At 40.1% G+C, this 13,388-nt stretch overlaps 1 protein-coding gene across 2 annotated transcripts in view; it reads left to right on the forward strand.

Annotated features, from left to right (window-relative positions):
• Positions 1-13,388, forward strand: part of THSD4 (thrombospondin type 1 domain containing 4) — a 349,965-nt gene that overhangs the window by 35,914 nt on the left and 300,663 nt on the right. For both annotated transcript variants that reach the window (XM_075100208.1, XM_075100207.1), the window contains exon 4: positions 3,499-3,941. In XM_075100208.1, the coding sequence (XP_074956309.1) occupies positions 3,499-3,941 (443 nt within the window). The remainder of the gene's footprint in view (positions 1-3,498; positions 3,942-13,388) is intronic.

A 13,388-nucleotide genomic window follows, 5' to 3' on the forward strand; every position in this document is an offset into this window, starting at 1 on the left:
GTAATCATGCCTGTTGCACTGAAGATAAGTAAAATGTGTGTGAAATATTTAAAATCAAACAAACTTAATTGCACTGTAGTTCCTCTACAATTCATGGTAATGTTGAATGCTAGTTATGGAATTTTAGTTCTGTATTTAGAATTAAACTCCATGGACTTAAATTTTCACTGTGCATTTATTTAGTTCTGCATGGAATCAGTATTGAAGGTTTTGTATGCAGAACAAAACCAACATCTAGTTACCATTTAAATCCATGGGAGTTGCATGTTTGAGAGAGGATTTTAATGACATGTTTTTAATTGTCTTTCTTAACTTGATTAGTTAACCCAAGGAAGCATATATGATGCATGTTGCATGGACCTGCGGAAAATGAAGGGAAACAGAGGAATTGGAATTTGCTTCCTTCTCTGCCATGTGGATAAACATCTCCCTCTTTTCTGTGTTGACTTCTGTTGTCTTAATAAGTTTATTAGCTTGCTCTATTTGGTGTTCAAAACCAGTAACTTAAATCACAAATATTATCTTACAGATCTTTTACAACAAGCCAATTTATAAACAAACAAAACCCAGGAAACAGGGGGGGGGAAAACCAAACCTCCAAGAAACAGAGGGATTCTTAGTATCTTTTAGAAAGATAAAAAATAAGATTGAAATGACATTGTTCCATAGACTGCCTGCCCACAATGGTATTTTCTTTAAGATTTTGGGGAATTCTCTTATCTGCTTCACTGTGCGCAAAACAGACTTTGGGCTGGTATTGATGTTTTTCTCTTATATTATTTCTAAATCAATGATCCCAATATTGAGAAGTTCTGAGCTTCTAACAGGTTCTGATTCAATCAGATGATTTGTGACCACTTAAAATAAGGGTGTTTTTCTGGCTTTTTGTTTTCAGTTTAGCCAGGATAATTGAGGTAAATCAGGCACTTACTTTCTGGTGTTTTAGTATTTTTATATTTTTCACACACTGACTGTATATATTTATTCTATATATGAATGATATTTTTGGAAAAAAACAAACAAACCCAACAAACTGTTTTAGAAACTCTGCCTAGTTTGAAAAAGATGGCTGTCAGAATAAAACCTGAATGTAATGTGCGTCCTGGTTACAAAAGTAGCAAACTAGCAAATTAAAAGGAAACTGGGGAAAAAGAACAGAAAAGGCTGCAGAGTGATGATACGTAAAGGAGGAAGAGTGACCCTGCAACTACTCTTCTAAAAATCTAGCCCCAATTTCAGTTTGCCACACTCACCATTAGGAAGGTGACAGATTGGAAAATAGTTGGTGCATAACAGTCATTATGAAGAAAATTTCAGATTTAAAGAATCTTTGATAGCAGCTTGTTAGGAGTTAGTGCAGATGTAGAAATTGGAGGCACTTGCACATCTGAAAGCTTGTCCTGCTTTTCTTTACTTTGTTTGCTATACAACTGTACCTAGTGAAATGTATTGCTTCCACTTACAAACCTTGTCCTGCCAAATAAATGAAACATGTATAGGAAACACAGAAAGGGCTAGAATTAGGGGGTATAATTAAGGGGAAAAGTAGATTGCATTTGCAGAGCAAAATATTTGGTTGTTGATTAACTTGCAGTAGATAGTAATATTCATTATAACTAAATGCACTGTCAAAAAGATTTCTAAGTCACCTAGAGAAGGAATCAATCATGAACTATGGGAAAGTAGGTTAAATGGGTTAGATGATGTCTCCCTTTTGCAGGCTATGTGATGCTGTTAAAGAAGTTACTTTCATGACTTGACTTGTAACGGAGAATTCAGTATGCATTTCACTTGTTCCCCAGTGCAGGCTCAAACTCTTCTCTTTAGAAAGCGTGCTGTTCTATGGGTAATTTTTAAAGGGAGAGGAGGAGGAGGAGGAGGGATGCAGTGTCAGATTATGTAGTAATGGTGTATTCAACCCATGTTTGCAAACCGCATTCCACCAAAGCCTGCCACGTTTATAGCTAGCTGATCAGTACTGTATGCTCACTGGCATAGGTGGTTTGCAGTTCAGTTAGTGCCTGCGCATGTTATCTGTGACTGGAGACAAAGCATGTAGGTGCTAATCTTTTGCTATTATACAATAATGTTTGAGGCAGAATTGTTAATGGAAGTTACGTGTTTAGGACTTCAACCTTTGAAGCGGGGAGAACTGACATACAGACAGGCAAGGCTGTCGTCCCAAATCTCATTATGAGGTAGCTACAGACTTGAATAGGGCTGCTGAGGTATGGCAGGCATTTGTTTGTGGACAGTGCCTTTTTTGTCTCCTAATTGAATTGATAGGCTTGTATGTGTGTGCTTGTTGGTACAAAGGTTATTCAGAATGTAAATAAACTATTAAAGGATGCTCATTTAAAAGAATGTTCTGCATATTAATAACTGTGAGAATCAGACATTGGAAGCCTGCTTTGAAAACTTGTCATTCAGCCAGTTGGACAAGAGAAGCAATAGAAAAACTATGCATTTAATGAAAATGGATCTAATTTCTGTGTGACAAAGTTGAGTACTCTGCCCAATGCAAAACACTGAGAAATCCTGACTATATCTAGCTCCAGGAATGGGTAAAGCTTGGGGCACAAGTCCACAGGGAGATGGCGATGGGTGATTGTAACTTCTAGGCTGTGCTGATACCTTGCCAACCCCAAGGTGAGGATATCCAAATATTTGGCACACAGCTGGAGGAGTTAGCTCTCCTTACAGTAACAATCCCTGTCTTTCCTAATCCTTCCTACCTAGCTTCCTTCAAGGAAAAAAAAAAACCTCTCTTTGGGGTGGTTCTTAGTTTTGCTTTCCCTGTGCTGCTGAATGCTGAGTGTGGGCTAAGTGGCGCTGAACACCCAAGACCAACAATTTGTCCTGTCTTTTACTGAATTTGATGGAGATTTCTGTGAATGTAGGATTGGATGGGTCATGCTGAATAACTTTTTCTCCTTGAACAATTAAGATGGGGGTTGGGGCAACAGTGGTAATATAGGAGTTAACAGTATTTTTGGCTGGTTGGAAATCAGCCTGTCCCTTATGTTATTGCTTTTCTAAAAAGTTCCACATTAGGTGTGAGTTCCTGAATATTATTGCAACCAGTAGCAGCAATCTCCGTTGTTGAGGAATCAGAGTGGAAGAGAGCAGTCAGTGTCTGCTGAACCAAGTTAGTCACCAAAATGACCTTACTTCCTGACTTTGCCAATATTTTAACAGTTTTCAGTGTCCACATTTCCAAGCTTTGCATTACGCAATGTTTCCTATTGCTGAGACCTAAAGAAAATCTGCTCCTATACAGGTAGTCCAAACAATACTTTTGGTCTGAATTGGCTGTAGACCTTCTTCTATACTGGCAGAATAGGCAGCTGTTTGACTGGGAATGAGTAAGACAAATTGCTTCCTCTATCATTCAGTTTCCCTCGTGACTGCAGAGTGAATGGCTTAAAAAGGTTATTAGTGCTCTCCTTGCCTTACAGTGTGAATTCTTATTCCTAAGTCAATCTGTTGTGTCTACAGGTTCCCCAGAGGATAGAAAAACAGACAGATGCATCTGAGGATAGCAGTGCAGGAATCCCAGGCATGTGGGGAAGCTGGGGCCCCTGGTCTGCCTGCTCTCGGAGCTGCAGTGGCGGTGTGATGGAGCAAACGCGGCCCTGCCTCCCAGCCTATTACCGTGAAAGGGGCTACCGCAGGCCAGGGCAGCAGTACCCAGCCTCGGAGAGAACTCTTGCTCATCAGAATTACCGACACCACGAGGACTCGCTGAGTGCTTATCCTGGCCATGTCATTTCTGCCATCCGTACATCTGTGCCACTCCATAGGAATGAAGAGCAGCTTTGGGCTGGCCTTTGGGCCTCTGCGTCTTCCGGAGGCCATAATAACAGCCATTTGAGCAGAGGAGCATTGAGGGGCAGCAGGCATTCTCAGTCCCAGAGGCAGAACGCCAAGCCTGAAAAGAGGTATGTGTCTACACACACATTTTATTCTTGCTATGAATGATGTAACTTAAGCATGACGTGTCAGATTAGAGTTGATATTTTTTAATACTTATGGAAAAGTTATGAAAGACTTAGACTGACTTTTACAATGTTTACCATCTTCTGTGGAAGGTTATCCTCCCTGTTGACTACTTACATGGTAATACCCAAGGACAGATATTCTACAATTGTGCTAGGCAGATTACTGTATTCTCCTTTAAGATTTGTTTTACAATTTATTGAGATATTTTTCCTTTACTGCTACACTCTCATTTGACATTTCCATCTTCACCGTAATAATAAAGATCAGAACAAGTAACAGCTCTATAATTGGTTTCTTAACTTCAACAGCCCTTCTGATTTTAATTGATTGAAAAAAAAAGTTCATCAAATTTCTTTTCATAAAGAATGGCCAACTGTCTGTTCACTTTTTTCCTAGTCAAAACTCTAGGTTTGTTTTGTGTTTTCCAGAGAGTTTCTATTTATGGGCTTTATGTTTTCTCTTTTCCCTTTTTTGTTTTCTACCACCTCTTTCAGCAAAATTTCCTGTTTGACAAAACTAAAAAATGTGGTTGTTTAATACATTGAATATTTTAAAAACTGATTATGTTTATATCCGTTTCATAGCATTAGCTGTTCAGTCTTTAAGGCTGGGTCAAACCGTGCTGTTACAGTGAATTCCAATTTCTCCAGTTTCTGAAGGAACGCTTTCTCTCTTCTTAAATGCCAATCTATCAGTTTTTTGTATGTGTATGAAAGGAAAATAGATGTGTTTCCAGGTTGGAAACTGAGGAGAACAGGCGTGGAGATCCCCTGGGAGGGAGTGTTCCTGAAACATCTCTATTCTGTCTGTCTTTCCTCAGAATATGGATTCCAGCAGTTCTCGGGTACTTTCCCTCTCAGCCCTCTTCTGGGAGATGCATGGAGAGATTTTTTTGAGGGTAGTTAACAAAATACCCAGAACAAACAAACAAACAAAGAACCAAAAAAACAAAAACCAAAACCCCCTCCTTCATATCATCTGCTTCTTTAAGATTCTTAGGTGAAGTAGTCAACTGTAATTCCCTTCTTAAAGACATCTTGCCGACCCAAACAAACAAAAGGGATGTTACCTTGAGGCAATATTCCTACTGTCTTATTCCAGTCAGGCTGGACTCTGTTGCTGGTGGTAAAGACATCCTCAGCCCCTGCAAGAAACTCTCTCCATCCAAAAGAATATTTGAAAATAGAAATTAACCTGTTAGCATCCTGTTTGTCTCAGTGAAGCATAAATTTAAAAAAGCGGGACCAGCTGTTCAGATGTTGATCTTCCTAGGTGTTGGTCATTTCCTTTAATCCCTGCTTTGTCTGTCTTTCAAACCTATGCAAATTAATAGCCTTGACCTATTGAGTTTAACTTCAATATAGCACTGATGATCTTATAAAAATTCAGAGAACACCAGAAGCAGGCTTCTAGTAGCAGTGTTAACACGATTCCATTGAGCCAGAAGTCATAATTTCTTTTTTCTGTTTTCCTACTTAATCATTTACTGTAATGCAGTTCTGTTCTTAGTTGTGCAGTGTAACAGATATAGGTTGTAGTACATAGCTGGGTTATTACTAATATTGGAAGTCTGGCCTTGAACTGTCAGCACAAAGTCATTCAAAGTCTGTTTGCTCCAGCCCCTTGGCACCCTCGGTCTCCAAGGGAATCCCAGCTGGCCTGGCCTCTGCAGCAGACCTGCTGCCAGGCTGCTGGCACAGCTGGGCTTCCATCCCCACAGGCTATGCCTTGCTGCTGTGGTGGCCTCTGCAGGCCAGGAGAGACTGGAACAGTTTGAAACAATCACTGCAGTTATGGCTGGAACATGAGAGGACAATGAGCAGAAAATAATATTGACTGTGTGCAGAAGCGAAGCTATGTTATGTCCTAATAAATGCCTTGCCATGTGAAATATTAAAATAATCATAATGTCCGTTGTGCCTCCAGTTTCCTGTGTGATGGAGGCCTTTGCTTTTGAAAATTCTTGTGCTTTCCTAAGCACAATGCAAGCTTCTGTACCACAGTTGATTTTTCCACCCACACGCACGCTGCCTCTTGGCAAAAGACTGTGGATTCAAGGTCAGCGTTTTAATCTTATTTGCGTAATAAGTTATTTCCATCTTGTGTTAAGAGGGTCCCTGGTGGCTTTAAAGCCTGTTACATTGCATAACTTTCAGATTCTTTGGTGGTGACTGTAAAAACAGAACAAGAACAAAAAATGTTATTTGAAAATGAATTTATTAGAATGGCAGACCTAACAGTTTTCCTTAATTTAAAAAATCCAGAGCACAAACCTTCTTTACAAAGGATGTTACTGGTCCTATAAGATAGATGGAAAATGGATTTCAAAATGTAAGTTATTCTAGACATCATTTTTGTACTGTAGAGCAGTGTTCAATGTTCACTAAATGGGTGATATTGGAAATTGGTATCAGGCTATTAAAAAAAATATCATCTGTGTTTTTACACTAGGTACAGCCAGTGGAAACTTTTTTGGGTATTCCTATTCACTGTACTGGACTTTATATAAAAGCTGTAATTTTAGCAGACTTCCATAAAACAATAAAAGAGGCATGGACATTTGTGACTGAGATAAGCTCACATTTGATAGCATGGTAAGATGATATTGGGTGGCTGCCAGGGCAAATACATTTTTGACAGCAATAGCAGTCCTTCAAAGCATCTAAACATGTTTGTATCATTTAGCAACAAGTGGAAAAGTTCTCTGTCTGCTTCCAGGCACCTGACAACGAACTGTTCAGTTTCTTTAGCAAAACTCAAAATATAATTTATTTATAATAAATTTTGACCTACCTTGTCTGTGAAGAGGATATTCACATTTTCACCTTTTGAAAGTTAGTTCATATGTGATTCAGTTAGGCTTTAGAAACCAGGGCTGCACATTAAGCTCAGGGAGAGGGAGATTTGAGGTACCCATAATTAGAACCTTAATTAAGTTTAAGTGCTCCCCTTTTTATCATATTGCTGTAAGTATAGTTCTTGAGTAACTGAAATGTATTAGGAAATGATAGTCACTACAATGAGGATGGAAACACAAAAAGAAAGCTGATGATTCTCTGGGTTGTCTGCTGGAAAAGGTAAGAGAGCTCTTCTCAGGTCTGAAGAGTTGATTTCCCATTAGCACAGCTAGGTTTTTATTTTACCTAGATAAAATGTGTGGAGCATACCAAACAAGAAGAACAAACAGGAATGAGGAGATAGTGAAAAGATATCAAAGCATTTAGATGCCTCTATAGGGAGGCACATATGGAAAAGTAATAAGGGCATGCAAAAGGATAACATGCTTTAAGAGAGAAAAAATAAAATATGATTCATGGACTAGGCTTTAATATTTCTTAAATGCTGCATTTCCTGTTCTCTGTTTTGGTGAAGTGGACTTTCATGGTGGAGCGGCAATTTCTGTGTCCACTTCTGTAAGCGTGATGTGTACTTTTTATGTGGTTCTTAGCAACAGGAAAAAAAAAAAATTAATCACCAGAATAATGAAATACGTAAAGCAGGCTTGCATAAAGAGTACAAGTTTAAAGAAATATGTTAATAAGGAAAGGGTTTCCCTAAAACTCTTTTTGTATTTGGAAGAAGAAGGAGAGGAAAGATTTGCACTGAGGAAATAATAATAAAAAAAATCAATTTCTCATGTGGCTATAGCTCTGTGGTCTTTATTCTGCTGCCAGCAGCTGCTGTGAAAGTCTGCTGTGCTGCTTTGTACCCTGTGTAGGGTTGGTTTGCATTTCTAGGCCTGTAAGCAAGGGAAAGGAATGGTATCTCTTAACGTCAAAACAGAATTTCCTTCTTGAAAGTATTACTTTTGCCCCCCTCTCACAGATGTTGTGACCAGGCAAATGTAGGTCACTCAGCTGGCAGGTCTACAATTAACCTTTAAAGGGACAATTCTGTTATTTCCTTAAGCAATTTAGCATTGTTCGCTGCATGTTCTGATACAATTTTTATGACTTGTTCTAGTCAGTTCCAGTTCATAGAGGTGGACAAGAATGTGATTGCTGCACCTTCAGGTTCAAGTCTAGTTGGAGGCTAGTTACTAGTGGTGTTCCCCAGGGGTCTGTGCTGGGTCCAGTCCTGTTCAATATATTACATCAATGACCTGGACAAAGGGACAGAGCATACCCTCAGCAAGTTTGCTGATGATACCAAGCTGGGAGGAGTGGCTGATACACTGGAAAGCTGTGCTGCCATTCAGCGAGACCTGGACAGGCTGGAGAACTGGGCCAAGGGGAACTTCATGAAATTCAACAAAAGCAAGTGTAAGGTCCTGCACCTGGGGAGGAACAACCCCACGCACCAGTACAGGTTGGGGGTTGACCTACTGGAAAGAGGCTTTGTTGAGAAGGACCTGGGAGTGCTGGTGGACAGCAAGCTGACCATGAGCCAGCACTGTGCCCTTATGGTCAAGAAGGCCAATGGTATCCTGGGCTGCATTAAAAGGAGTGTGGCAAGCAGGATGAGGGAGGTTGTCCTGCCCCTTGCTTCTGCCCTAGTGGGACTGCATTTGGAGTTCTGTACACAGTTTTGGGCCCCCCCGGTTTAAGAAGGACAGGGAACTGCTTGAGCAAGTCCAGCAGAGAGCTACGAAGATGATCAGGGGACTGGAGCATCTCCCTTATGAGGAAAGGCTGAAAGACCTGGGTTTGTTTAGTCTGGAGAAGAGGAGAATGAGGGGGATCTTATCAATACTTGTAAGTATCTAGAGGGCGGGTGTCAAGAAGATGGGACTGGACTCTTTTCAGTGGTGCCCAGTGACAGGACAAGGGCAATGGGCACAAGTTGGAACATGGGAAGTATCAGCTAAACATGAGGAAAAACTTCTTTCCTGTGAGAGTGACAGAGCAGTGGAACAGGCTGCCCAGGGATGTTGTGGAGTCTCCTTCCCTGGAGATATTCAACACTGACCTGGACACATTCCTGTGCACCTTGTTCTAGGTGTACCTGCTCAAGCAGGGGGGTTGGACAAGATGATCTCTAGAGGTCCCTTCCAATCCCTGTCATTCTGTGTTTCTGTGATTCAAGAATGTATTATTTTCTCAAGATCTGAAGCTTTATATTTATTGGCTTGGGTATTTACTTTTCTTAGTACTTGGAATGAAAACCAGCTCAAGTACTTAGCCATCCCTCCTTTCATTTTTTCTCTAACAGAAAGAAAATGTGATGCATTTCACCCCAAACCCAATATGGTTATAAAAGTTTATTGGGGGTTGGTGCATGTGCAGGATGAAGGCAGAGGGAGAAGGTTTTGATCCTTTTCTGAGGATAAATTTTCCAGAAAAATCTAAAAGCAGCAGTTGTAATCAAAGGATTCATTTTGGTAGCACTTGGGGCATTTAAAGCCATATGAAAAAGATGTTTATTTTCCTTCTGAATAAAATTCCAAACAGGTTCCTATAGCAATAAAGATCACATGAAGTATTTCCTGGCAACATGAATAGCTAGCTGGAGTGGTTGTGGCCTCAGGTTGACTTTGTACTGTCCCACCTCTCATCTGGTTATTAATCTGCCTGATATGCTCTAGGTCTCACTTATTATTACCTAATTATTCTAAATTTTTATTATGCTACTGTTGTAGAGATAGAGATATGCAAAAGAAGGCATCCTTCACATCTAGTACAGTAAACTATTTATGCTCCTCTTTTAACGAGGTCAGTAAAGTGTATGGATTAGCCACTACTGGATGTATATCTTGGACTATCTGATTTATAACCCTTAAATCCTGAACTAGTTGATATTCTTTGCCTCCAGATTTCTTTACTGCCGCTATAGGAGAATTATATTCTGATTCACATTCTACTAAAAGCTCATATTCTAAAAATTTTGTAAATAACCTCTCTAATCTGTTTCGAGCCTCCCACTTAATAGGGTATTGTTTTTGTCTTACCGGCTTGGCTCCAGGTTTTAATGTTACTTTTACTGGCTCTGCTAATTTAGATCGCTCCAGAACTCCACTTGCTCAAACTAAAGGAATTACTACATTTTCCACTTCTCTGGGAATCTGTTCTTTCCTGGAGGAATCCTGTAACATAAATACTCTCGCCTCTATGGCTTTTGATTCTGGTATTAGTAATTTAATATCTCCATCTTTAAAAGTTATTTGTATATCTAATTTACTTAATAGATCTCATCATAACAGAGGTAGTGGGCATTCAGGCATATGCAGAAACTGGTCAGTTATCCATTGTTTCTTCAATTTAAAATTTAATAGCTCTAAGAGAGGCTAATTTTTCTTTGTCCTGTTGCACTACCACATCTACTGATTTATGACTAAATTTCTCTTTGCATCTATTCAATACCAAATAATTGGTTCCCGTATCTACCAAAAATTCTATTTCTTTATTCTCTAGCTTCAGTGTAACCAGGTGTTCAGCTAGGGTTGATTTCCTCAGTCTCCTTCATGCCAAACTACTTCAAACATTTTACCCAAATCCCTAGATTCAGGTTCTACTAGTTTCTGAAGTTTCTTATCAATATCTGGGGCTGATTGTCTTATGAATATAGAGACCAATTGAATTGCTGCTTGTGTTTTTTCTGGGTCCAAATTAGTATATTTTCTGGCAGTTACCTGCAGTCTTTCTATAAAGCCTGAAGGGGACTCATTTAATTCTTGTCTCACTTCATAAATTTTGACCAATTTATTGCTTTTGGCATTGCATGTCTTACTCCAAATAAAATCTATCTCTGATATCTAGTCAACATTCCCCTGGGTCCCAGTTGATTAGGGTCCCACTCGGGATCTGTAGATGGAAAATTCTGATCCACTGTCCCCTGTAAATTCCTATTAGCATGTGCTCTCTCCGCCTGCCTTCTGGCTGTATTCAATACTATTTTCTTGTCAGTTTCATCAAGCAAAGTATCCAGTATCACAAGTAGAACAACACTTTTTCAAGTTCTCACCACATTTTCCTCTTTTCAAAAACATTGCCATTGAATCTTGTGGACGTATCCCACACTGTTTCTGCCACTCTGGATGATTCCACAGTGTAAAGAACAAATCAACATATGCCACTTTTTTCCATTTGCCTTCGCTTTTACAAAACAACATTAATTGCAAGATGGTATTATAAAGTAATGTCCCGTTTTCTGGCCATTTCTCCACACCTTCCAGTTGATACATTGGCCACCAAGATTGCAATATTCAATTAATTGTTTCCGAGTTAGTGGGTCACCACGCCCGATGTATTTCCAATGCTTCAAAATACATCCCAAAGGTGTTCTTTGTGGGATAGGTTTCTTACTCAGAAGTGTTCCCATCTCCCAATCAACTAGTAGTTGTGATAGTGCACAATCACAAATACTTGTCAGAGGTACTCCAACCCCTGTTAGAGCTCCCTCTGGGATTCTACTCTCACTGGAAATCCCTGGGATTCCACTCTCACTGGAAATCCCCCAATGGGATCTCTACTCCCCTGCTAGATATCCCTGGAGACTTCAACCCCCTGTTGAATACTCCCCTGCCCTTGGGCCCCGCTCCACAGGCTTTCGCCTAGCAGAGACTTACCAACTGAGGTACCTCTTGGCCCCAACCCTGCGTAGCTTTTGCCGCACCTTATGGACAGGCCTGTGGGACTTTAACCCACTATCCTATCCTATGTGGGAAGCTAACCCCATGTATTATTCTACCTGTTTCTTCTTAAAAGAATGCCTTGTTTACCTCAATCTAGGGGATCTTGCTAAGAATTCTCCAGTCTGGGGATTGGAAGCTCTCCCTGAGAATCCCTTGGTGCCAGCTGGAGGTCCCACGATCCCGCAGATCCGTCGAGATTCAAAAGCAGGGTCCCATCTGGGGTGCCAAAACTGTTACCGAAAAACGCGGTAAAATCAGAAACAACTCTTTAACACCAATTTAGTATTAAAGAGCAGGCATTCTTTATTCACGCCGCTGGATGCATGGGGGATCGCTCCTCCTAACGTACATACCTTACACACCTTTCCCATACAATTTATAGATAAAAAAATTACATATTCATACATATTCATTATTGTCCTTTCTACTGATTGGTACAAACTTGCTCGTTCCATATGTAACTTACTGCACAGGCTCAGTTGCCCTCTTCCATTGTTCTCTTTTGAGTAGGTGGTATTACTTGGGTCGGTGGTCCGTGAGTCGGTGGTCACGATCTCCCCCTGCCAGAATTACCTTTTACCTACTTGGTTCTTAATCTTGGCAGTCCTGGCCAGTTTTCTCAGTCCACTACATGAAACTACATTTTGTCATCCTTTTCTGACAGAACCACATTGTCTATTGTTTTGTTCACATTAATGATTACCTAGGGACTAAAATACAGATCAACAGATACACTGATTTGTACACTCCATGTTCCCATAATATAACAACATCCCTGGTTGATTAATTTCATCACTTTGGTTACACTGTGAGCACACTTTGAATGGTATTACCAAAAATAAAAACCTAACCTGATACTATAATTGCAAGCCACCCAAGAAGCTTTCTTAATCTTACTGCTGAACATTTTAACCCCTCCTGAAGTGGGTTGACTGAAGGAGAGGAGGGGAAGTGAGAAAGCTGCTACCATTCAGCTGGGTGAGACCATGGATTTGACCAATGAATTCTCGCCCTGTCAGTAAGGGGTAGAAACACAACGAAGCTCCCATGACAGTTGTAATGCATCTCAGCAGAGTTCTGTGGTTACTTGCATTGAATTTCTGCTGGTTTACCTGCCAACGGCACAGTTACATTTTTTAATTAACCGTGAAAGATGAAGCTAAGGGGAAAAATTCGTAGACTTGCAAGTAAATTTCCTGGGATCAGAGGTGTTATTCAAGAAATAGAGAAAGAGGACTGCAGTATTTTGGGTTCAGAATCCTGAATCCTGTCTCAGCATTGAAAGTGACATAAAGTTATATAGCACTTGCTGGGAGATCAGCAAAAGCCAATATAGTAAGTTATTGTACTGGGTGTATTGCAACTATGCTAGGCTGGCTCACGACCATATTAGTGGCAAACTCCAAGGATGGAAAATTTCATTTAAGATAGTTCACATGTATCTCTTTTCTGTTAACACAGTTAATTAAACCTGTTGCCAAGAGGTAATTTACTTAGTGAACTTACGAATTAATTCTACTTTGTCAGAAAAATGTAAATATTCTTTGTCCCTAATATAATACAGAAATGACAGAAGACTCACCCCTATGGTATAGCCCATTTTTCTACAGAAGATGCACTTTTTCAGTGTAGTTGGTTACTCTGTCTTCTAGTAGTTGAAATTTCTAGGTCAAATATGCTCACAATAGTTTTAATACTTTGTCATGGTTTAGCTGGCAGCTCAGCCCCACACAGTCGCTCCCTCGCTCACTCCCCCAACGGTAGATGGGGCAGAGAATCAGAAGGGTAATGCTCCTGGGTTGGGATAAGAACAGTT

Source organism: Phalacrocorax aristotelis, chromosome 7, assembly GCF_949628215.1.
Source record: "Phalacrocorax aristotelis chromosome 7, bGulAri2.1, whole genome shotgun sequence".
Taxonomy (NCBI): Eukaryota; Metazoa; Chordata; class Aves; order Suliformes; family Phalacrocoracidae; genus Phalacrocorax; species Phalacrocorax aristotelis.